Genomic DNA, 25,710 nt, shown 5'->3' with positions numbered 1-25,710 from the left:
TGTAGTTGAACTGGTCCTTGCTCCTGTCAAGCTTCCCTGTATACGGTTTCATGAGCCATGGCATTAAGCGGTAAGCGGGGTCTCCAAGGATCACAGTGGGCATTTTGACGTCCCCTACTGTGATCTTGCGGTCTGGGAAAAAAGTCCCGGCCCTCAGCCTCCTGAACAGGGCACTGTTCCGAAAGATGCGTGCATCATGCGCCTTTCCAGGCCATCCTGAGTAAATGTCAGTGAAATGCCCACGGTGATCCACAAGCGCTTGCAGAACCACGGAGAAATACCCCTTGCGATTCACGTACTCTGATGCCAGGTGGGGTGGAGACAGAATAGGAATATGCGTCCCATCTATTGCCCCTCCACAGTTAGGGAAACCCATTTGTGCAAAGCCATCCACAATGTCCTGCACGTTCCCCAGAGTCACAGTTCTTCTTAGCAGGGTGCGATTAATGGCTGTGCAAACTTGCATCAGCACCATTCCAACGGTGGACTTTCCCACTCCAAACTGGTTCGCCACCGATCAGTAGCTGTCTGGAGTTGCCAGCTTCCAGATTGCAATAGCCACCCGCTTCTCCACTGGCAGGGCAGCTCTCAATCTCGTGTCCCTGCGCCGCAGGGTAGGGGCGAGCTCAGCACACAGTCCCATGAAAGTGGCTTTTCTCATCCGAAAGTTCTGCAGCCACTGCTCATCATCCCATGCTTGCAGGACGATGTGATCCCACCACTGAGTGCTGGTTTCCCGAGCCCAAAGGCGCCGTTCCACGGTGCTGAGCACGTCTGTTACTGCCACAAGCTATTGAGTGTCTTGAGCGTCAGGCGTTTCAGTATCATCGTCTGACTCCTCACTGTCACTTTGCAGCTGAAGGAATAGCTCCACTGCCATGTGTGATGTGCTGGCAACATTCATCAGCAAGGTCCTCAGCAGCTCAAGCTCCATTTGTAACAGAAATCTCAGAAATCGCGCTGCAGACTCACAATGCTGCCAAACTGCTCGGAATGTGCAGCAAAGCACCACGAGGCGTTGGAACAGGAAGCGGAAAGACCCGCACACTTCCTTCCCCTTCCCACAAGCCACAGCGCCAAAATGGGACGAGGTGCTCTGTGGGATAGCTGCCCACAATGCACCACTCCCAACAGCGCTGCAAGTGCTGCAAATGTGGCCACACTGCAGCGCTGGTAGCAGTCAGTGTGGCCACACTACAGCGCTGGCCCTACACAGCTGTACGAACACAGCTGTAACTACCAGCGCTGCAAAACTGTAAGTGTAGACATGGCCTAAATAATCTTAGGGCTTGTCTACATCACAAAGTTGCAGCGCTGGTGAGGGGGTTACAGCGCTGCAACTTAGGAGGTGTACACATCTGCAGGGCATCACCAGCGCTGCAACTCCCTGTTTGCAGCGCTGGCCGTACTCCCGTTTTGTCTCGGGTGTAGAGGATCCAGCGCTGGTGATCCAGCGCTGGTAATCAAGTGTAGACACTTACCAGCGCTTTTCTTGACCTCCGTGGAATAAGCAGGTATCCCAGCATACCTGAGGAAGCCTCTGGTAATCAAGCAGGTTTCCTTCCCCGGTTTGCTCTCGCGTTCCCCGAACCCCCGAGCAAGCAGGTCTCCTTCCCTGCGGTTTGCACTCGCGTTCCCCGAATCCCCGTGCAAGCAGGTCTCCTTCCCTGCGGTTTGCAGGGGGGTTCAGGGAACGCGAGAGCAAACCGCGGCAAAGCTGGTCTCCTTCCCCAGTTTGCTCTCGCGTTCCCCGAACCCCCGTGCAAGCAGGTCTCCTTCCCTGCGGTTTGCTGGGGGGTTCGGGGAACGCGAGAGCAAACCGCGGCGAAGCTGGTCTCCTTCCCCGGTTTGCTCTCGCGTTCCCCGAACCCCCGAGCAAGCAGGTCTCCTTCCCTGCGGTTTGCAGGAGGGTTCGGGGAACGCAAGAGCAAACCGCGGCGAAGCTGGTCTCCTTCCCCGGTTTGCTCTCGCGTTCCCCGAACCCCCGAGCAAGCAGGTCTCCTTCCCTGCGGTTTGCAGGGGGGTTCGGGGAACGCGAGAGCAAACCGCGGCGAAGCTGGTCTCCTTCCCCGGTTTGCTCTCGCGTTCCCCGAACCCCCCTTGAAGCCGCCCAACAGCGCTGCAGTGTGGCCACATCTAACACCACTTGCAGCGCTGGTTGCTGTAAGTGTGGCCACTCTGCAGCGCTGGCCCTATACAGCTGTACTAATACAGCTGTAACAACCAGCGCTGCAAAATTGTAGATGTAGACATACCCTAAGTAGAGCATTTGGTCAGTTCCTGGAGAAAAGAATGTTGAAATTAAGTACCTAATCAAGAAACAGTTAAAGGACAATGGATCTTGGAATGCTCCAATCCACATAGTAAGTCTGCTTGAGGACTTTCAAGGTAGCATGTAAACAATGGAGTCCTGAGCTGGCAGGGAAAGCAGGGGTAGAAGTAGTCTTGTCACGTCAGGTGGCAGCTCCCAAGAGGGTTTCTGTAATGTAACCCGTCACATTCCTCTCTTCACACTGATTGCTGATTTTCAAAAAGCTAATCTGACAGCCTTATATCTGAATCAACGTCAAAGAAGATTTTTTTTAAATGGATGCCATATGCAGAGAAAATAGTCCGAGGGCAGTTTTGAGCTGCATGCAAATTGCAAACATCAAGAAATTCACTGATTCTGGGTTTAAGATATGTTCAGGTTTTCCAGTGATCCTAGTTATTACATATGAATTTCTAATAACCATGAGTGTAACGAAACAATGACTATTTGCTAAAAGGAAGGCAGTTCTGGTTTTATGCCAGTGTGTGTGTGTATACTAATTAGAAAAAGCAAAATGGATTAGGAAATTCTAAAAGGATCCTAGTCTTTGCATTTGTTAATGCAAAAACCTGAGCAGATTTAAAGGATGCCTGGAATAATCAACTCCATGTTTCAGAAGAATGAGACTCCTGGGGAGTAACAAGACAATCTGCAGCCCATTTGGGATCACCTTGATTTGGAATGGCCAACTATTAGTCAATGAGAGCGCAGCTAGCAGCAAACACATGGGTTCTCGCTACTTTTGACTTTAGAAGAGGGTGGGAGTGGGAAACAGAGCCTCTTCCGTCATAGGACTGGGAAAGCTTTGTTCGGAACCAAGTGGGAGCTGTACTGGGGAGGGCACAGAGCACTGATGTCAGGAGTTCAAAAGCATGAAGGCAGGTGTGCCCTGCAGCACCACAATTGAGTCAGGTCACCTGTCTCCAATGGTCTCACAGTAGCCTTTAGAAAAGATGCCAACAAGGATTCTGCACTCACTCAGTGCCATTCCTCATGCCACCCCTCACTTATCCCCATTCTCCTCCTACTGAGGAGTAGTGATTGTCTGCTCTGTTCCTTCCCTGGCTCTACAGCACAGTGTCACTCCAAATGGCAGGACTGGGAGGGCATTAGAAAGAGAATGTCTGGCCAAACTATGCAAAAGGATGGGAGTGGGGGCAGAATGGGAGAGAATTCACTGATGCCACTGCCAACTAGCTGGCCTGACCTGGCTGCTTGAGCATTACGATTCCTCCTATGCCCTTCCAAATACAGCTTCACTGTACTATTCTCAACAAAATTCCCCTGAGCTTCCTCTTCTATTTTAGGGGTATAGTTGTTTCTCCTCATTTCTTTGGAAGAGGCTTTTGCATTAGTGCTGTCCTGCAGCAGGCACAGTCAACTAGTACAGAAGAGGAGCAGCCTCTGAACACCACATGGAATAAGTTATTGTTTAAAACAAAAAAACCCTGAAAAACAGACTAAGTTCTCTTACATTCCTTAGGCAATGGATATTGTTTAACTCCATGTTTTATAAAAAATTCCCAACAGTTCACGTAAAAGTTGTTACAACACTAGAAGTATTGTTCACTCTCATACCTACCAACTCCCTCTTACAATCTACTGCTGTTCAGAAGGGAGTGCCTCCCATTTTAAAGTAAGGCTCTAACAAACCTCAAATGGAGAGCATTAGCCTGCTAAACCCAGGTTGTGAGTTCAATCCCTGAGGAGGCCATTTAGGGAACTGGGGTAAAAAAAACAAAACAAAAGAACCCAAAAACAAACAAACAAAAAAAAAACCTGCCTGGGGACTGGTCCTGCTTTGAGCAGGAGGCTGGACTAGATGACCTCCTGAGGTCCCTTCCAACTCTGATATTCTATGATTCTATGAATGTTTGATAGGTTCTGTACCTTAAAATGACCAAGAAAATAAATACATACACAGAAGCATAGAAATGTAGGGCTGGAAGGGTTGTGGAGAGGTCATCTAGTCAAGCCACCTGATTTGGGGCTGGACCAAGTATATCTAGACCACCCCTTACAGGTGTTTGTCTAACCCGTTCTTTAAAATTTCCAATGACAAGGACTGCACAACCTCCCTTGGTAAGCTATTTCAGCTATCATTATAGATAATCTTTTCTTAATATCTAACCTAAATCTCCTTGACTGCAGATTAAGCCCATTACCACGTCTACCTTCAATAGACATGAAGAACAATTAATCCCTGTCCTTAGCCCTTATCACACTTATAATGGCTGACTGGGGCAGTGGCTGAATGGGATTGGGGGTGAAGGGACACATGGGAATAGGGACAGATGTGCCTGACTGAATGAGAGAGGCTAGGGGTCAGCCAGGGTCTGCATGGTGGAGGCTCTCTAATAATCCCTCCCCTCTCCAAAACAACCTGTTCCATACTTCTCCACCCACACCAACAATCCTCCAAGTTCATACCCAGGATCTTTCCCAGAAATTACTTCCCTGTCCCTCAGTTCCTCCATGATCCCTGACTCTCCCAAGCCTTTGCCTGAGGGATGCGGGAAATGTGTTTCTGTATTGTAGTTTAAATGAATTATTACTCAGAGTTCTGTATTAATATGCCTAGTAAGGAATATATTTGTCAAAAAACAATTCCTGAATCTTTTTTTTTTGGGGGGGGGGGAGGGGGGAGAGGAAGGGCGTCTGTATTGTTACAGGTATAGCTGCTGACAGGTATTTTGAAATAAATTACCAAAATAATTGAAACTGGCGTGATTATATTCTGTTGTTTTAACAAATAAAATATGCAGAATTTTAAAATATTGTGTGCAGAATTTTAAATGTTTCGGTGCTGAATTCCCCCAGGAGTAAATCTATGAACCTATGTGAATCCATTTTGTAGTAATTTCATCTAGACTATATTTCCTTAGTTTGCTTATGAGAATGTCATATGGGACTCTGTCAAAAGCTTCACTAAAAATCAAGATAGATCGGGGTAGGCAACCTATAGCACGCGTGCCGAAGGTGGCACGTGAGCTGATTTTCAGTGGCACTCACATTGCCCAGGTCCTGGCCACCAGTCTGGGGGGGCTCTGCATATTAATTTAATTTTAAATCAAGTTTCTTAAACATTTTAAAAACCTTGTTTACTTTACATAAAGCAATAGTTTAGTTATATATTATAGACTTATAGACAGAGATCTTCTAAAAACGTTAAAATGTATTACCGGCACGCGAAACCTTAAATTAGAGTGAATAAACGAAGACTCAGCACACCACTTCCGAAAGGTTGCCGACCCCCGAGATAGATCACGTCTACTGCTCCCCCTCTGCTAACTAGACCAGGAACCGTGTCAAAGAAGGTTGTTAGGTTTATTTGATTCTTCAGAAATGCATACTGGTGATTAATATCACCCTATTATCCTCTAGGTGCTTACAAACTGATTGTTTAATATTTTGTTCCAGTATCTTTTCCATATATCAAAGTTAGGCTGAAGTGATCCATTATTTCAGGGCCCTCCTTTTCCCCTATTTTAAAGATAGGCATTAGGTTGGCCCTTCTTCAGTTCCTGGGACCTCACACATCCTCCATGAGTTCTTGAACATAACAGAACATGTTTCAGTAAGAACCAAATGGACTAATAAGTGACCTAGGACTCACAAATATCTCTTTGTAGAACACGTGTTACACGACTATACACAATACATGTATATCATACAACTGTGTCTCTTTCACAATACATAAAAGGTAAATGCAGAGCGGTTAATAATAAAACAACACAATTATATCTTATGAACGCTACTAGCCAGAATATACCTATGGGAAACTCTCTCCATGCCAGACACCTCAAGTAACTGTGCTGGCAACTTTTAAAACATTTTAAGTCTCAAATATGCAGGATGCCTAGGCCATCATGTGATTCCAGTGCCATTTTTTCTTGACTCAGTGATTTATTATAGCAATCACTGTAGTTAAAGTGAGATTATACTGTGAAAAGTGACTGGGAAAATGGAAGCATGAGGTTTCATGTTTATTGCCTCAGTGACTTCCAGATCAAATATGCTCAGTTAGGAAAAGCCTCTCTCTGTTAACTGCTAGTGCTGCAATTCAATCCACGACCTGAAAGTCAAACTGTGTTTTTCACCACAAGTAATAAAAATTATGCTACCACAAATTAGTGAATGATTCTATGCATGAAATCAGATTAGAACACACTCTTATAGCCATATCACTGCTCTGCAGTGCTAAAAGTAGTAAAACAAAGAAATTAAGACATACCATCATCTGTAAAACATAAGAATTGGGATACACAGAAAGAGAAGATCTAGCGAGTGAGCTTTTCTAACTGTAACCAAGTAGCAAATTCTCTAAAGGATGAATGAGTGGAGAAGTTGGAATAAGTTGTTCACTTACAGCTACAGGCTCCTCTCACCAATTGCTTCTATTCTGCAATGGTTCACTCTCGCTATGGCCTACTCTGTGTTTTACCGCACAGTGAAATAGACAAAGAACATGAAGTAGGGGAGCGTAACAGAGCTCAAGTCAGACAATGCCACAAAATGGCAAAACTGGAGCCATCAGGCCAAAGGCAATCTCCTGCCAAGAAAGTGAAGGTTTCATAAGTTCTCTCAAACCTTTGATGGGAGATGAGGGGAGAAGAAGAAGGAAGGTGCCCACTGTGCTCCCTTTTCCTTTTTTTTTTTTTTTAATTCAAACAAACAAAAAAATACCAAATCTGAAAATATTTTACAAAACAGGCCTTAATAGCTGATAACAGTACGTTGAATTTAGATATTTCATTCAAACTGGATTTCTTAAGACAGCAGTATACCATGCCTCTATTCACATCTCTCTGACCTGTATATTCTGGAGTGCATACCCATCAAGCAATAGTACAAGAGTCGTTAGGAAAGATTGTTGAAAGAGCTTTCCTCTCTTGACCAGACAAGAACAGAACGTTGGCATTTCAGCACTTGGACTTTTTCTGTGCTTTCACCCTCAAAATAACTAACTATGGACTACTCATATGTATTTACTGTATTTTAAAACACAGAGCTTTAATTTCAGCAGTACAAAGGTAGAACATTCTTCATTAAATGGTTGTCCTTATTGTATTTAATTACACGTAACTATAATTTAATGACTGATGCTGAACAAACTCTTGAGATCAAATAAAATCCTCTCTCCTCCCCCACCCCACCATATGACTGTTTAACGTTAACTTCACCTTATTAGCATATCAGATTTTTACTTAACGTATGCCGCTTATTTGTCTAGAAAGATATTCTAGCTAAGTCACAAGAGGAGCCTTTAGGAAAGGGATGTAGAAAAGTGTATATGAGATTAATTTCAAACCACTGAGCCTGTAATGTTTACAACTAATAAGGATGAAAAAGAACAAAAAGAGGAATGGCTTACAGGATGACATGGGAAGAAACTTTCCTTTACACTACTTCAAATGCTTCCTGAACTTCACTAAAATCCATATGAATTATTTAGAGTGCTATCTTTCTTCTTATTGGTGAAATCTTTAGGGACATCTTACACTTTACATATTAAGTAGACAGTTATTTATCCCCAGTCACAGAAGACAACATTGTGTCTATCTTTAGGCTGCTACCTTCTCATCCCCACTCTCCCTCATAGTTTCTATAGGAATTTTTAGAAACTGAGAACATCTTACAATCTCGGCAACAGGAAGAAACATTTGTTTATCATTATGGAGAAAGGGAGACTGTTTTCCTTTTGATCCTTTTTAAAGGAAAGGAAGTCGCCCCTCAAGTCACTTTGATTTACCTGTGAAGAACAATGGATGACCGGATATAATATCTATTTATGTGCACAGGAGACCAAATTTCAGTTTGGACAAGACTCGTTCACAATGATAGTACGAAGGGTCAATCCTAGGGTGACCAGATGTCCCGATTTTATAGGGACAGTCCTGATTTTGGGGTCTCTCTCTTATATAGACTCCTGTTACCCCCCACTCCCATCCTGGTTTTTCACATTTGCTGTCTGGCCACCCTAGTCATTCCACATTCAGAACACTACTTGTCATAATGCAGTCTTATTTTTCCCTCGACTCCACTACCCTTGTAAAAGATGAAAAGATGCAACTATTCTTGTTTGCAATCCCTTATATATATTACACACTGTTTCATGCAACTCAGAACATAATCAATCTTAGAAAAACACAGGGTGTCTATAACCTTGGCAACTTACCAAAAATTAAGAGGTATAGGGAGGAGATGAATTTAGCAAGACCAAGGACTGTACCTTCAAAATGTTTGCTCCTGCCTGAGTGATAGAAGAGGAGCATCCAAACAGTCCACGGGGGTGGAGCCACGTACAGAATACATACTACAGCATTATACAACAATTTTTGTAGCTAAAAGCATGGAAAGTATATGAAACAGCTTCATCATCATAGTCAAACCACCATAAAAGCAGCAAAGCTCCATCTCCAAAACTTCATTTAATAGTCTGCCTAAGTTCTTCTTGCAGCTAAAGAATATTTTAAAAGCAATAGGTCATAGTAGTTTTTCAGAGGTATCTAGAAAGCAATCTGGAATACTGATAAGCATTCTTTAAGAAATATCCATTTCAATCAGGTATGTATCATTCTAGCATGCTTAGAGTCAACATTCCTGATAGGAAAAAAAATTACTATACATACTTCAAAGCCAAGTCTATCTTTCTCTTTCCAAAAACAAAAATGTGTAACCTTCTTGTCCCAGAATTCATCAGGTTTTACTACACAAACAAGTGATACCTCAGCTGGAACAACATTCTGCAAAACAAAATGAAACAGATAAAACATTCAAGATTAAATACTCATTTATGGCAAAATCAACTTGCATTTAGACAGCACCTTTTATCCAGGATCTTAACTCTCTCTACAAATATGAATTAAACAAGGCTTACAAAATCCAGGTGACATAGGTGGCTGTTTACTAATTCTACAGAGAGAAATTATACAGAGATTAAGTGATTTGCACTAACTCACACAGTGAGTCAGAACAGAGCTGAGGATAGAATCTGGTCTCCTGATTCCCAAAAGTGTACTCTAACCACTAGCCACCCTCCATCAGTAATGGAAAACAAAAAACACAACAACCCTATTTACCTGAATATTACTTACAATATTATGGTAACAAAACTACAGTTAAGGCTGATATGAGACTTTCAGTCTATAGCCTGTTTGCATACTATCTAGAGAATATACTATGGAAAAGAAATTAAATTGCAAGCTTTATGCAAGCTAATTGAGATTATATTTGAAGTCAGAACTCTAAAGCTAGGTCATCACAATAAAGAAACAAGTTAAGCTAGACAAGAAATATATATTTTACTATTAAATCAGGATTTAAGATCAATGGATCTATTATAATTTAACTATGATGTTTACTGTTTCCAGAATAGAAACGATCTAAATCATTAAATTGATTAAATATTTTAATTATGCATTAAGTTGACAAATCAATATTTTCCTTACAAAACCTGAGTTCAAGTATATTTTGCCTATTTATATATTGTCCTCATATCACAGTACAGGCAGCTTATACATATTACTCTTCTGTGATGTCATCAACTGTAATACTAAGACAAAGATATATGAACACAGTACTGAAAAGCACTGCGAGTAAAACTGATTTTAAATTATCTTGTTTTAAGATGAAAAATAATTAACAAGGGACAATTAATTAAGACTCACCCAAAATTTATTTTAAAAAACAAGGTTTTGCAAAACCTAGATCTAATAGGGGAAAAGAACAAACAACCCCAGCTTGTTTTCATGGGTTTCTCTCCACTCTCACAGAAACAATTGTTTTTAAACACACACTCCCCTACAGCATTTTCAACCCAAACACTGCCTCACTAAAAAAGTTAAGTGACTTAACTGATTTTCTTTGTCCAACCAGAGAAATATGAGAAGTGATTTAGATTTTCTAAATTATAATTTGACATATGGTTACTTGCAGAGCCAAGAAAATGTATTTGAAATATTATTCTTCGTAACAGAAACAATGAGTCACATTACATATACAGACAGAAGCCCGAAATCAAGTGCTTCTAAACATCATTATTATTCTAGAACATGTGATGTACATCCTGTTGAAGAGCACTCATACAGACTTAAGGAAAGAGGCAACAGGCACTTGACAAAAAAGAAAAGGTTGGGGGTCCAAATGTCAAATCTCATTAAGTCTCCAGTCAGTAGCTCTTAAAGTTACTCATAAGGCGAACAGGAAAGAGTTGCTCTTCCTGAAAAATCAAAAGGCGGGAAACTAACACTGACAAAAAGCTGACAAAGGATAAGTAATCAGTCAGCCAAATAGAGAAGAATTAGCAGCCTATTGGTGTAAGTGATGGATCTATTCTATTAGGTACATTTTTAAATCCACTCGAGAGAAGTTTTATTTTTGCAAATAGAATCTGAACTTCTCAAATTTGTGAAAATATTTATAAAAAAACATCACTGCCACAGAGAGACCTCTAACTTCAGTGGACATCAAAAGCTTGGTCCCTTGATACAGTAAGTAGTAGCACTAATGCTCACCATGGAAGCTGGAAAGAAGCCCACGGATTGTTTATAATCAGGAAGCAAAACTGCTTTGAAACCAATGGGCCAGGTGGGTCCTCTTTTGAGCAGAGAAATGCCTATTATATTCAACATATACAAATCCTGGTTATCTTACTTAGATGAATAGTCCCACTGACATCCTCTGCAATGGGATTTGGCTTTAAAGAGACTAGTGGCATAGCTAAACTGAGCAGGATTTGGCCCTTGTGGTGGAAAACGCCAAGACTGCACATAGACAGCCAGTAATGCTAGACTTACATATCCATAACTGACATACAAAAATATTTAAACTGCAAAAAAATTTTAATTTCTGACCTAAGAAACATTGCACAGAAATGCAAAAGCAAATGTACATTAGAAGAACAAACAATTTAGGTGCATTATTTCTGATATGAAAGTTGGCGAAGAGTCATATCCTGTTGAAAATTCTCAAAATCACGTTATTTATTGCTCATGAGGGTGAAGCTCAATATTTTGAAAGCCTGACAAAGTGTTACCCTAATAATTGAACAAACAGCATTCCAAGGTCCAGATTTTCAGACCAGCTCTAAATTTGTGCAAGACAAGGCATTCTGGGAACCCTAAACATTCATGTCCATGTTATAATTGAATAAACTCCTACTTTCCCTTTCTGAGTGCACAAATAAAGTACAATTTTTGAAATGCCCAAATGTGAACACCTATAAACTTAATTGTGCAATGCAAGGCATGAAATATAGAGGATGCTTTCGAAAATGTGGCCCTAAAAGTCTATTCTTTCAGTTTCAATTTAATGCATTAATTTAAATTATTTGTCTATGCCAGATTCATTACAAATTGAAACTGCAAGATTATAGTTACTGTGTTTATTCAACTAAGATCTTTCCCTCTACTCCTTATTTAAAAATGAAGTTTAGTGCCTCCTTGTTTTCTCAGTACTTACTCATTAGAATGATCCTGCAATCCACATCAACTCTCTTATTTATTATAAATCAAAATTAGAGGCAAATGCATTTAGTCTTTTCCCACATGCTACCATTACATTTCTGTAGCTGGCACTAACATTTTCTTTTTTTTTAGAATTATCAGAGAAACACAAAAAGAAAAGGCACTTGTACTTCTTGTATATTTAACTATGCTGTTATAAAGCAAGGAGATATTCACTTCTGTTTGTGGAGACTAACTTTTATGGCACTTTAATAATACAGATTTTAGACTGCCAATCACAGTAGCAGCTGGGTGCTTATTAACAGCAAACATTTTAAAAATAAGCTGTAAGCCATATCTTAATTGCTGCACTTAAAAGCCACTTTCATCTACCCCTCCTGCAATAATATATAAAACAGGAAAATCAGATAAAAATTAAACCAAATAAAAAACTATGTCTGTGCTGCTCTGAGCTTGACAGACTAAGGTTTTGAAGGAGCTCGCAAGGAAGCAAACTCCACATATGGAGACCTTCACCTGAGAAGGTTTTACTGCCTATGGAGGAGTCTCTAATTCTAGGCAATGGCAAGAAGCTGATCTTAAGTGCTATGATAGGACACAGGACAAGAAGCAGTCTCTCAAAAGGTTTGGATACAGAACATTCAAAGAAATACAAGCTACCAAAATCTAGAATTGTATCAGGAAGCCAATGCAAAGACTTCAACACAGCGACAAACCTGTATTCTGTACTAGCTGGAGCTCCCGGATAGGCTTCATAAACAAACATAAGCAGAGTGCCCCACCAGCAGTCTATATTGGAAATGACAAAGGCTGCAAAACCCCTGCCATGCCTATATTAAAGAGGGAAGGCCATAGCCTCCTGATGAGCCATAGATTATGAAAGTTATGGAGACATACCAAAGAATTGAGGAGCATCAATGATCCATAGGGCCCAGATGTTGTAAACTATTTACATTTAACATGGTAATACACTTGTAGAAGTTTTATCTAGATATCAACAGAAGGCTGCTCAGATCAAAACTTGAACAACTTTCTACAGAAGTATATAAACCCCTTTTCAGATTAATGGCTTCTACTTACAAAATTCTGTGTAACATAGCATATATTGTGTAATTAAATGACGAATTGACTGTTTCCCAATAAAGAAATTTCAGCTGTTTCAGTAATGCAGCATTCCGACTTCCATCTATAAAACTAATCTGCTGACTGTGAATACATAAAAATTGATTTACCTGGAGCATTAACACAACCGTCTTTACCACATTCCATTGAGATTTTCTGCCATCCACTATCACAGTAAATCCTCTAGCTTTACACTTTTCACTAAGACAAAAAAGAAATACTTTTAGAAAACAGTAAAACTCGAGAACAAAATGTCAGATATCACAGTGATTAGCTTGGCTATTACTGACTTTCATCACAACCATTTTAAAAGTAGAACATGGCTTTGGAATTTTGCAATTTTACTTACTAAAAATCTTCCCTTAAAAATTGAAGTATGTTCACTTACAAAAAATTTTATTATAGTATCATACTAGCAATTTTTTAAACAGCATTAATATTCCAGAAAATGTATCAACAATTCATTATATTTTGTTTATATTGCAGTTCCTCTTACCAATGATTATAAAGTGCATTATAAACATTACACAAATAAATATCACAAAATCCCTGTGAGATAGCACAGTATTTTATAGATGGGTAACAGAGGCATAGAGAGATTAATTTTCCTAAGGTCACGCAGGAAGTCTGTTGCAGAGTCAACAATACAACTTCCATGTCCCGTTCCTAAATCACTTGATCTAGGTCACAATCCAGGAAAACATTTAGGCTCATGATTAATTTCAAACATGCACTTAAGTGTTCTTCTGAATCAGGGCCCTTACTACAACATACAAAAAGCCAGCTAGAAGAATACAGACTTTGCAAGGAGATATAAAAAGGGAAAATGTAGTTCAAATTGACAGTATTTATTTACTCCCTTTTTAAATAAACACCTTTAAGTACAAAATACATAATTTTCAAAGAAGTATATATTCATATAAAAAAAAGTTGGACACTTAAGGTTACAAAGTCTAGAGCTCAAAGGTTAGGAAATGCCAGCATTAAGGTTGTCTGTACACAGCCTCAGCATCCTCCTCTTTCTTGCCTAGCTGTCAGCAAGGGAAACCTACAAAATACAGAAAATCTCTCTCCATGCTCCCAATTCCAGTGTCAGGCACCACAGCTTCTAGCAACATAAAGAGTCCTGCTCAGCACCTATGGCTCTGGGATAGGGCATGCTTGCCCAGATGGAACATTCAGAGAATTTAGCTGCTGGTGTCTAACAAACCTTCACTGAGCACAAGCATATGACAATTTGCAGAGGCTTATAACTTGGACAAATTTTGGTGGACTCAGGGTAACATCCTCGCCAAATTTTAAGTCCCTGCTTTAAACATGATGGCTCTAGAGCAGTGGTTCCCAAACTTGGGTTTGCAAACCCTTGAGGGTTTGCAAAATGTATCAGGGGGTTCTCAGAAAAAGTTCTGTAATGGCAGACGGAGCCATCCCTAGGGACTCAGGTTTGGGGGGAAGCAGCCGGGACCCACAGGAGAATTTCGGTGGCATGAGGGGCAGAGTGGGAGGGGGAGCCACGCTGTACCTGGGGGACTGTCCGGACTAAATTTGTCCCTGGCCCTGCACCCCCCTGCTGCTGGAAGAAAAAAAGTGTTTGCGCACGAAATCAGCTGGAACCAAGGTCACTGTAGAAAATTTGGCAGCAACAATCCTCAGTTAGTCCATACTCAGTCATTCTTGATAGTGTGCCATTTTGCTCCAATGAGACTTGAGTGAATCTTCTCATTTACTAGTTTGTTCGTTTGTTAGCGTTCTCAGCATGTTATTTTTATTTGAACTGTTGGACATGTGGCTGAAAACTGAAAGTGTAAAGACACCAGAAAATGAACATTCGACATCAGCTAGTCCAAAAAGTGTGGAAAATCTAAGTCAAATGATCATGATAGTCCTGGGAACTCGCTTATGAAGAAAAGAAAATATGACAACAATTATATAAAATATGGCTTTACAGCACTGGTGAGCAAGAGTGTACAAAACCAGAGTGCATAATTTGTGGTGATGTCCTAGCAAACAGCAGCCTCAAACCTTTTCTACTTCGGCACCACTCAAACTATAAGCCCCACACAACTCGACAAGCCTGTTGACTTTTTCAAGTGAAAATTAGCCAAGTGTAAAATTGACATTACCAGTTTTGTATCCAAAGCAAGTACCGATAACAAAAATGCACTTGAAGTGTCATACCAAGTGAGTTCCCGAGTAGCAAAAGCATCAGAGGCCATACCATAGCAGAGAGCTTGATTGGCCCATATATAAAAAAAGACATAGTTCACTGCATGCTCAGAGAAAAGGCTGCAAAAAGGATTGACATAGTGCCTTGGTCCAATAATACATTGCTGCAAAAAAATTAATGACACGTCAAGTAATGTAGAGACCACAATTGTATATAGAGTGAAAAATAGTCCATATTATGCTATACAGTTGGATGAATCAATTGATGTTGCTAATCTATTTTGCTAGCGTTTGTACATTATGTGAATGCAGTTACAGTTGAAAAAGACTTGTTTTGCCGACCATGGAAAGAACATACAACTGGAGAAGATATCTTCAATCTGACTAATGCATATTTTCAAGAAAAAGAAATAGATTGGTCTCATTGCCTAGGCATTTGCATTGATGGGGCCACATCAACGACAAGGAAGTATACCGGATTCATAGCTCAAACAAAAAAGGTTGCATCAAATGTCTCTTGGACTCATTGTAGTATCCATAGACAAGTGAAAATGGTGAATTTCATAAAATCATGACAAACAAATTCCAGAATATTTCACGTACTTTGTGCAGAAATGGGTAGTGTACACAATTGTTTGTTGCCCCATACCGAAGTTAGATGGCTCTCACATAGCAAAATCCTTGTGCACTTGTTTGAGCTTAGAATGGAAATCCTTGTTTTTTTCAACAGCTACCCTTTCCACCTTGCCAGCTGTATGGAAAATTATGTATGGCTCCAGAGCCTAGCTTATTTAGCAGACATTTTCTCGAGGATAAATGACCTAAACTTAGCTCTTCGAGGCCTCACTATAACAGTTTTCAACATGCAAGACCAAGATGAATCCACTGTAAAGAAGTCGCAGTTCTGAGAAAGGTGTTTGGAAAACAATCAAACTGAGTGTTTCAGTACTCTTCATGACTTCCTAACAGAACATGAGCTTTGGTTGGATCAGTGCATTAAAACCAATATAAATGCACACCTAAAAGGACGCTGCACAACGTTCAGGGAATGCTTTCCAGCTATGTCAGGCAATAATGACTGGAATTGCAACCTCTTTGATGATAGCACTCTCCCAAAGATATTCAGCACTGAGCAAAAAGAGAAATTGATTGAGATCACTTGTGATTACGAACTGAAAAGGACTTTCAGAAGTCTGTCATTGATTAACTTTTGGCTGAGTTTAAGAAACGGGTGTGTAACGAGGCGGTGTGGCTTCCCTCCTCATCCGGGAGGGTCGAGTCTCGTCAATCATCCCATCCAGGGGGCGGGGCCTCTAAGCGGAAGTCCCGCCCCCCAGAGGGTCAAGCGGTGACCCGGAAGAATAAAAGCCAGCCCTTAGCTGGAGCCCAGCCACTGTCAGGAGCAGACCTGTCTGCGGGAGCTCCTGACTGGGAAGCCGCAGGCCGGTGTCTGGACTGGCCAGAACCTCCCCGCGCCTGCTACAAAGAGGAGTGGCCGGACCCCCCGGAACAGGCCTGGCCGGACTTCCCAGAAGAGCTGCCGGACCTGCCACCCAGCCCTGGCCGTGAGGAGCCGATGTGGTGGGACGTCCCTGAAGGTGATCCCACAAGCCAGGTAGGCTCGGAGGGGGATACAGGAAGTAGCCCGGGGAAGCCTGACGCCAGTCAGGCTGTAGAGCAAACCTTGCCGATGTCAGTGTGTTTCAGTCAGGACTCCCTTCCCCACTGACCGCTACTAGCGGCGTCAGCCGCTATTAGGGCCCCGGGCTGGAACGCAGAGGAGAGGGTGGGCCTGCCTTCCCCCTGCCACCTGTAACCAGGTGGCAGACTCCTCCTTTGACCTTGCCACTGCTCTGCCCTGCTCCAAAGGGCCAGAGCTGTTAGAACTGTGTTTGGTGCCCCGCCCGAACCAAGGGCTGGGCCCCTTTGACTTTGCCACTGCCCAGTCCTATCCACAGGGACCGACTACCTGCGCGGTGGGCAACAGTCCCGAGAACCGAGACCCGCAGAGGACAAGTCGAGGCCGGTGTGGCTCCCCTCCTCATCCGGGAGGGTCGAGCCCCGGCAAGTCTCGCTTACAGGGTACCTGCTGCGGGCAGAAAAAGCTACTATCATTTTGTTACCGTTTTCAACAACATACTTATGCGAGAAAGCATTTTCCTCGTATGCACATCTGAAAACCAAATACAGAAGCAGACTCAGTCTCAGGTCTGGTTCGGCACTATCTTACTCCAGTGGTTCCGGACTTCCAAGAGCTATACAGATCAAAGCAAGCACATCCATCACACTGAGGAGATTTAAATTTCAAGACTCCTTATGTGAAATGGAAAGGGAGGAGGAGATCTTTTGCTGTTTCTAAAATTAAATAGACTGCTAGTGTTGTTTTTAAAATTATTATGAAGAACAAGTTTAAGCTTTGTTCTAGCCATGTGTTATTCGCCTGGATTGCTCGAGACTCGAATGCTTGTGGGAGGATTGCTTTATTTAAGTTGGCTTCTTAAATACCTTCATGCTGGTTCACATCTGGTACTCCTTGATGAAACATGTAGGAGTCTTGTCCTGTAACAGGCTTAATTGAAGTGATACGAGCTACAAAAGTGAAATCTTGGAAGAATGTTGATGTTTTCATAACGTAATAAAATTAATAATGTAATGAGAAATAATAATGTAATAATAAATAGTGTGTAATAAATGTGTCATTGAAAACCAAATTATTTCCAAGATCACTGCTTCTATAATTTATGCTCAAGTAAGAGAGAAAATCCCTGGAAACATTCATTTTTAGGAGCGGGTTCATGAGATTTGGTATTTTCGTGAAAGAGTTTCACAAGTTGTTAAAGTTCGGGAATCACTACTCTAGAGCTTCAGTGAAATGACTCAGCATGGGAAGTTTCAGTTTCAACAGTTAAAAGTTCAGCGAGTGATAAGCAACTGAGAACATTGGATAGCATTAACTAACCATGCACACTAGTGCCAGCTCTGACTATAAATTGTTTAGTAAGACATTCTAGTCACTGTTCAAATACATACAATGCCCTTGCCCATTTTAATTTATTTTTTAATGAAAAAAGTGTTTAGCTCCTGAAAATTTACATAGAGAGCACGTCGCCTATTACTACAATGATCCCACTGATTTCCAATACAGTTACTCATAGCAGCAAGCAGCATGCTACGTAGTAAGCATTTGCAGGATCAGAACTTTAGCTTACATTATGGATAAGAACCAACTAAACATCAGCGGGGGGAAAGGGGTAATCAATTAGAGTTGAAAAATATTCAGAAGCATATTTCACTCTCTTTCTAGAACAAAAACAATTAGTCAATTTTTAGTTTAGGAATAAACTAATTTCCAACATGGCTGCCATTGTGTACCTGGATTTTACTTTAATTTTTAAATGGCACCTCCTGAAGACATGCATAAGATTTTCCAGGGACCCCATTGAAAATTAGGTTCACTGTTTGCAATGTCACAGCCAGAGCAAGTTCTGAAAGCCAAGTTATAACGAAGATTTATATAGGAGTTGACACAACCCAACCTTGAATATAGCAAACACAAATAATGTCACTATCAGATTCCTTTGAAATATTGTTTTCTTAAGGTCAATGAAAACAAAACAGCATTTGTATATTCCATCACGTATTAACCCACAAAAAAACAACAAATTATCCAATTCTGAAAGGTTAAATAAAATATTTAATACAACGCATTTAAGCTTTAAAAAATATTGGTAAAACTGATCTGTGCATTAGAACAGTGAAGCCTGCAAACTCCATTGACAGGGCATTGCAGGACATGAAATATTTCTGCATTTATCTTTTTTTGCACTATAAAAAAGTTTTTATATTTTAAAATCATATCATATATATCATAACAAAGACACCTCTACTCGATAGCTATGAATTTGTTTTAAAAATCCACAGCAGTATTTCATGGATGGTGTACAAATCAAAGAAATTTCACTTCAGCACTATAAAAGTCTGGCCTGCCACAAACCATTTCACATTAATAAAAGAAAAATTTGGAGTTACAACACTAGCTACTGAAGTTAGTGAGGCATAATTTTGAGCCAGCGTATGTTAAACAACGTATAACTTCAGATCCATTTCTGCAAACTATCCACTGATGGAACTCCCATACAAGTCAACAGGACTACTCTCACAAGACAGACCACTCATGGGAAGAATTAAGCTTGATATCTGTTGGAAACGTATATGCCTGGTTGGGGACAAAATGCTAACTCACAAGCTTTTTAAAGCCTTCCAGAAAAGCACAAAGAATCTTTAATATTTAAGCAAAACACTTTAAGAAAAATAAATTCTTTCTACTATTAAACCAACAGTAAATCAGGATGGTCTCCTATATTATTATTCTGCATGACTGTGGGAACGTCAAACTTTATTTTCATAGGTGTTTCACAGTTTACACATGGTACGAGCAATGGTTAGTGTGAATTTTCAGACAGCTTTAAGCAAAATAAGTGCAATATATATATCACAGCTAGAGAGTAAAACAACTAAATTTGGTAGAATACTTATGTCTACATTTATTCAACAAACAGAACGAAGCCCTGAAGTCAATTAGACTACTTGCATGGATAAAATTAGCACAATTTTCACCCAGAATTTTGTAAAAGTTCCAACTTCTTTTTTTAAAAAACAAAAACACAAATGTACAATTAACAAGCATGTAACTAATTAAGAATGCAAGTAAATTATTCAATCAAGCTTTACAGAAGTGACCTGAGTGTCTCAGGTTTCTTTTAGTAATACTCATTTTTCTTCTCTTTGGTCTTGACTTTGGGGCCAGATCATTAGTCTGTATATCTGAAAAGATCCGATACGCCCATTAGCAAAAAAAGCATAAAGCATTTTTTATTTAATTATGCTAACATCTCTTTCTCTTGCTCTGTTATAATTGGTCTTTTAACCATGTTGGAAACATGAGCATTCAGTTGGGGAGGGGAAAAAAAATCAAACACAAAATGATAAAACTAAGATTTGAGGATGACTTACCAGTCCTGTTGGATAATTTTTGCCCTCATCATCGGAGATAACCAAATAAATTAATAATATCTGGCCAAATAAATATAGATCTGAACCTGCAGTTTTTCCACAAGCAAATCTCCCACAGAAGTTAATAATTTTACTATCAAACCCATAGTTAATTATAGAATCCATTGAACTCTGGCCCAAATTCAGCAAAACAATTATACCATTTTTTTTTTTTAAAACTTTAAGCATGGAAGTAATCCCACTCACTTCAATGAGACTTCATACATGCTTAAAATTAAGCACAATTTAAGTGCTTCAGTGAATCTGGACCTGTATGAGTAGAAGGCTTGCAAAAACACATACACATACACACACACTATTTTCTGCCTGAAAAGTCTCAATTCCAGTGACTAGCCTTTTTTAATGTTGCAGTTAAATTATAGTTGCTAGTTAGTTTACACCAAATTATCAGAAAGAAAAGTTACTGAACATATTCCAACTGTGCAATGGTAAAATACACTGGAAAGAAAAAAATAAGCAGGATAATTTATTTTAATTATCGCAAATCTATCAATGTACTATGTTATTTGTGTTTTAAGTTGTTGTAATTACATCAAATGAGATCATTACTGTATAATCCAGTCAAAAGGGAGACTGCGGGCCAAATCCAGACCACCACACATTTGAATGGACCACAAAATCTTTTTATTGGCGTCATTAATGTTATTGAAGGGTGAAAAATATTTCTCTGGAGTCTGGACCTTGACAATATGTTGACCAAGAAATGTGGACGTTGAGAAAAAATAATTGACTATTCCTGATTACTATGTAAAATATTTTTGTACTGGAAGATAAAAATATTTAGTGCTTTTAAGAAACATCTTTAGAGTCACTTAGTCACCTTGGAATGCTCAGCAGATAGTCTAGTGTAACACTCAGCTCATCCATGTTTGTCTGTTCAAGGCATAATGGAATTGTCAGAATGAGGCCACTTCGTCTGTCCTTCCCTCCTATTAAAAAAAAAAGGCATTACAAAGATTTAATGTAGTTTTATGATAAAAATACACATTTTCAGCTACATAGTCTCAAACTACATGTTACTTGTGTCTAAAACTGCTATGAAGATTACAAGTGAACAAAAGTGCAGTGAGTTGTGGGTAGTCCTGTAATTAAAGCACATTTTGTGAAGCATATCTTAGACCTTAAAGCAAAGTTACATAATAGACTAAACAATATATTTGTAACCTACCAGTAAATGACATGCCCAAAACACACGGTTTAGTCATGAAGATACCTTAATGCAATAAACACAGTTAATAAATATATTAACAACTTTGAACACTTACTGAAAAGATATCGAGATTTTTTAAGACTATAAATTTACATTAAGGCCCCCAATCTAGAAAGGTACTTTAGCATATACTTGCCTTCAACAGAACCATTAATGTGCTTGAAGTTACATACATGCTTACATACCTTGCTGAATCAAGGCCTAAAAGGTAGAAATGTAGAACATGTGACCAAGATTATTTTTTAAAGGGTGTCTGAAGTTAAGCTCCTAAAGCCATATTAATGGCCATATTTTCAGAATTACTAAATACCCAAGGACCCACAATGGTCCCATGTATCTAGATCGGAACAACAGTAAGTTCATTGTACAGTTTCTGTTAGCATATAGCAGATTTTCATCCAAATATAAAGAAACAATGAATATTTTCAGGTCAAAACACACAAGATTTAAGGCCTATTTTCACAGGCAATGATCACCCAGAACTCTCACTGAAGTGTTGAGAGCTGAGAGTGCTCTGAAAATCAGGTCCTTTATGTTTTATCCATAACACTTTTTAGTATGTAGGGAAAGGAATTCATAGTCATTTCACTAGATTTCATGAAGTGATGAGCCTTCAGTACTGAGGTGTTGACTCTTGACTCCATCGCCCACTTTTTAAATTCTCAAACAAACACCATCATCCTTTCTCCCATGCTTTCCCCTCACACTTGAGACAAGTTCCCTGTAAACATTCCCAAAGTCATTTCTTTGTTCTTGTTCAAATCCTGTGTTTGTACAGTGCCTAGCACAATAGGGTCCTAGTCCAGAACTAGGACTCCTAGGTGCTACAATAATTCAAAGAAATACAGCAGAACCCTGTTTATCTGATCTAATTGGCACCCAGGCCAGATCAGATAATCTAAAAAATGGATAAAGTGGAGAATGGGAAAGTACAGTGCTGTACCCCATCTAGTAGCCACAGGAGAGATCTCCCCCTTCTGGTCGTGTGTCCACCATGTTGTCCAGTTAACACAGAAAACCAAATAATGGAGGATCAGATAAACAGGGTTCTACTGTAACAACAAACAACAACAACTTAAGAAAAAGGGACTTCCAAGTTTGCTCTCAATAAAGATGATAAGTTTATGGAAGGGATGATATGATGGGATGGCTTAATTTTGGCAATTGATCTTTGATATCAGCAGATAAGTATGCCCAGTGGTCGGTGATGGGATGGGATCTGAGTTACTGCAGAGAATTCTTTCCTGAGTGCTGGCTGGTGAGTCTTGCCCACATGCTCAGGGTTTAGCTGATCACCATATTTGGAGTCGGGAAGGAATTTTCTTCCGGGGCAGACTGGCAGAGGCCCTGGAGGTTTTTCACCTTCCTCTGCAGCATGGGGCACGGGTCACTTGCTGGTGGATTCTCTGCAGCTTGAGGTCTTCAAACCACAATTTGAAGACTTCAATAACTCGGACATAGGTTAGGGGTTTGTTATAGAAGTGGATGGGTAGGGTTCTGTGGCCTGCTTTGTGCAGGAGGTCAGACTAGATGATCACGTTAGGGTCAGAAGGGACCAAAGTCTAAGAGGTACTGAAGTTAAAATATACTTTACATTTGATATCACACCACAAATTATGTAAACCATTGAACAAACAAATGTTTTTATCTCATTTGAAATGGCTGTTTAAGCCACGTGATAGCTAGATATTAACAATATATGGCCAGGGCCTGGCCCATGCCATGTCCCCGTTTTGCCTCTCTGATGGCACAAAAGGGTCAGAGAACAGATTCCTTTGTTGGGAAAGAACCTTGGTTGGATGCAGAACTAGTTCTATGCCATCCCTTCAATGTACCCCAGCATAGGGGGTATGTCAAGGACATGCTGGGGGCAGAATGGCATGTGACCAGTGCAATGGCCCCCCCCTTGAGAGCAATTAACCTAAGCAGGCAAAAAACTTAAGAGCAGTGATTTCCTCTAAATTGCAAGTGTCCAAATCCAGCCACCAACTGCCCCCAGGATCTTGGGTTTAAGTGGAAAGGTGACTAAGAAGAGTCACATCAGCTCTGCCCTACAGCTGCTTGGAGAGAGTTATGAGCAACAGAAGAGGGGCATGCTGAACTATTCACTAGTGAGAAGGGCAAAACACAAAGGCAGAAGATGGGAAGAGTAACAGACATATATCCATTACAGCAAAATAGAATGAAGGACAGGTAAAGTAACAAAAGTGTCCCCATCATACACTACAATCATAGGTACCAGGAGGCTCAGAGCAAGTGTGGGAAAAATCAAACAGTATGCTCATTATTAGACCTACTAGCCATAGGCTGATATGGAATATGGAGCCACCAAAACAGGGGCAGCATTTAGGTAGGAATTGCTGCATCCTCCTCCTTCTCGGTTGCTGGGTGGGACGATAGCTCTCACCTGACTGTTGTCCCTGGATGTGTCCCTCTTTACCTGCCATCACATATCAGTTTTACCACTCACATTCCCATAATATAGCATTGCAAGATATCAGTTTGACGTGGAAAGTCTAATGGATGCCCTGTTTCCAGTGCTAGTTACTGATGTAGCATAAGCAAAGCTGCAAAGATTGAACAGAATTTTATATCTTTGCACTTGGATCTTTTCAGCAACTATCTTCCTGAGAAACTGTATTTCATGCTGAAAACATACTGCTTATCTAATTTTTTATAATGAAATAAAGTACATGGAAATAAACAGATATAAACTGCAGCATGATTTACAACTTAGCCCAATAGCTTTTTAAGCCAACACTGTGGCCTTATATTATAATCTTTTTCTATCCTTCAGCTTTTTTTCAAATGTTCCACATCTGCATTAATAAACCAGTTTCAAAGTAAACTGTAAATCTCAGTAGCTATAAAGGTGCTTTGAGTTTCTTTGCTATTGCTTACTGGGATAAAAGATTTTTTAAATGTGTTAACCATTTTGCAAAATCCTGCAGGATAGTCTAATATAACAAGGAGTTAGTTATAGACACTAAGGGGATAGTATCTAAACTACTTCAACCAGACCTGAAAAGCTGGATTTTGTCTGATAGAAGATAATCTCCATTTTATTATTGAGGGAAATGGAGGTGAGAGGAGTAGAATTGTTTTCAGAGACCCTAAAAAGGCAAGTTTTTCTTAAGTAATTTTAAATACCTTGATTATGAAGTTAAGAAAGGCATTAACTCATCATGTTTTTGCTTCATGACAGCAGTTGATCTAAATGGAATTTGAATGATGACCAATCAGTCCACAAAGCCACTTAAAGAGAGTTCTATCTGTGCAGAATTATATGCGATAAGCCCCACATAAAATCAGAACACTAGTACCAAGTGTTGTAGCTACAAACTGGTATATACTGAGAGGGGCTCTTTTCCAAGATAAGCAGAGATGCAAGTGACATAACTTGGCCATTTATACAATCAGTGTTGGAATTAACTGCAATAGTTAAAAGTCCGTTCTTTTTCAAAGCCATTTAAAGCCCAAAGCTGGAATTAAAGATCCAGCAATGATATCTGGAATATAACACAACTGGGCATATTCCACATCCCTCACAAAGGGCCAGATTCTGTACACTTTATTCATATAAATTAGCCCCTTTAGGTTCAGTCTTCTTGAAGCAAGAAAGGATTTTTTTTTGCCTCCTGGAAGTCATCCATGAAGTTTGCAGTAGTTTTCTAACCATGATGGTCCAAGAGAATGTTAACAGATTGTTGATAACCAGCTATAGTGGGGTTCAGCAGTCTGAACAGTGTAAATTGTGTTTCCAAGGACCCTTTTTTAATTTTACCACCCTTGCTGACACTTTCTTTCCCATGAACTGGCAAAGGAGGGAACTGAGGGGCTCTTGAGTATGGGTTGGCCCCTCCTCCAGAAACCAGTAAGCAGTTGTAGGACAGTTTCTGCTAGAGTCTTCTCCATTCTGTAGCTCATTGTTTTGAGCAGCAGAAGCTGCAGACAGCTGCCTTTGCCTCTTCTCTTTCGGAACAGCAGGGGCTACTGAAAGCCCAACCAGTAGCAAAGGAGGGGTAAAAAATGAAAAAAAGGAAGGAAGGAGGGGAACCAGATCTATATTGTTCAGAAGTTGAAGGGCTGCCTTTACTGTTTAGCTCGAGTCTGAGTGCACTTTAAAAACAAAAAAAAAGCGGTTTCTCTTCTCCAGCTATATTGCTTACAAATATAAGGAATTGAACAAATAACAGCAAAACAGTATGTGTCTTAGGATCTGAAACCATTGTAATTCAAAAGCCATGTTTCTCCACTGATAGATTGTCTTCACAAAGTTCTCAAAAACGAGCAAACACACTAAATAAGGAAAAAAGTACTACTTAAAACATCAAACAAAATATGGTCTTCCACCATCAAAA

The 25,710-nt window shown here is 40.2% G+C and overlaps 1 protein-coding gene across 7 annotated transcripts in view; it reads right to left on the bottom strand.

Moving 5' to 3' along the window:
- SESTD1 (SEC14 and spectrin domain containing 1) overlaps positions 1-25,710 on the bottom strand; it is a 118,567-nt gene that overhangs the window by 54,628 nt on the left and 38,229 nt on the right. For all 7 annotated transcript variants that reach the window (XM_050916802.1, XM_050916805.1, XM_050916806.1 and 4 more), the window contains exons 3-5: positions 20,960-21,068; positions 13,011-13,101; positions 8,944-9,057 (exon numbers count right to left, since the gene is read on the bottom strand). In XM_050916802.1, coding sequence (XP_050772759.1) covers positions 8,944-9,057; positions 13,011-13,101; positions 20,960-21,068 — 314 coding nt within the window. The remainder of the gene's footprint in view (positions 1-8,943; positions 9,058-13,010; positions 13,102-20,959; positions 21,069-25,710) is intronic.

The sequence above is a fragment of the Gopherus flavomarginatus genome, chromosome 10 (assembly GCF_025201925.1).
Source record: "Gopherus flavomarginatus isolate rGopFla2 chromosome 10, rGopFla2.mat.asm, whole genome shotgun sequence".
Taxonomy (NCBI): domain Eukaryota; kingdom Metazoa; phylum Chordata; order Testudines; family Testudinidae; genus Gopherus; species Gopherus flavomarginatus.
The sequence above is the reverse complement of the archived record's forward strand: the minus strand, read 5'-3'. Positions and strand labels throughout refer to the sequence as shown.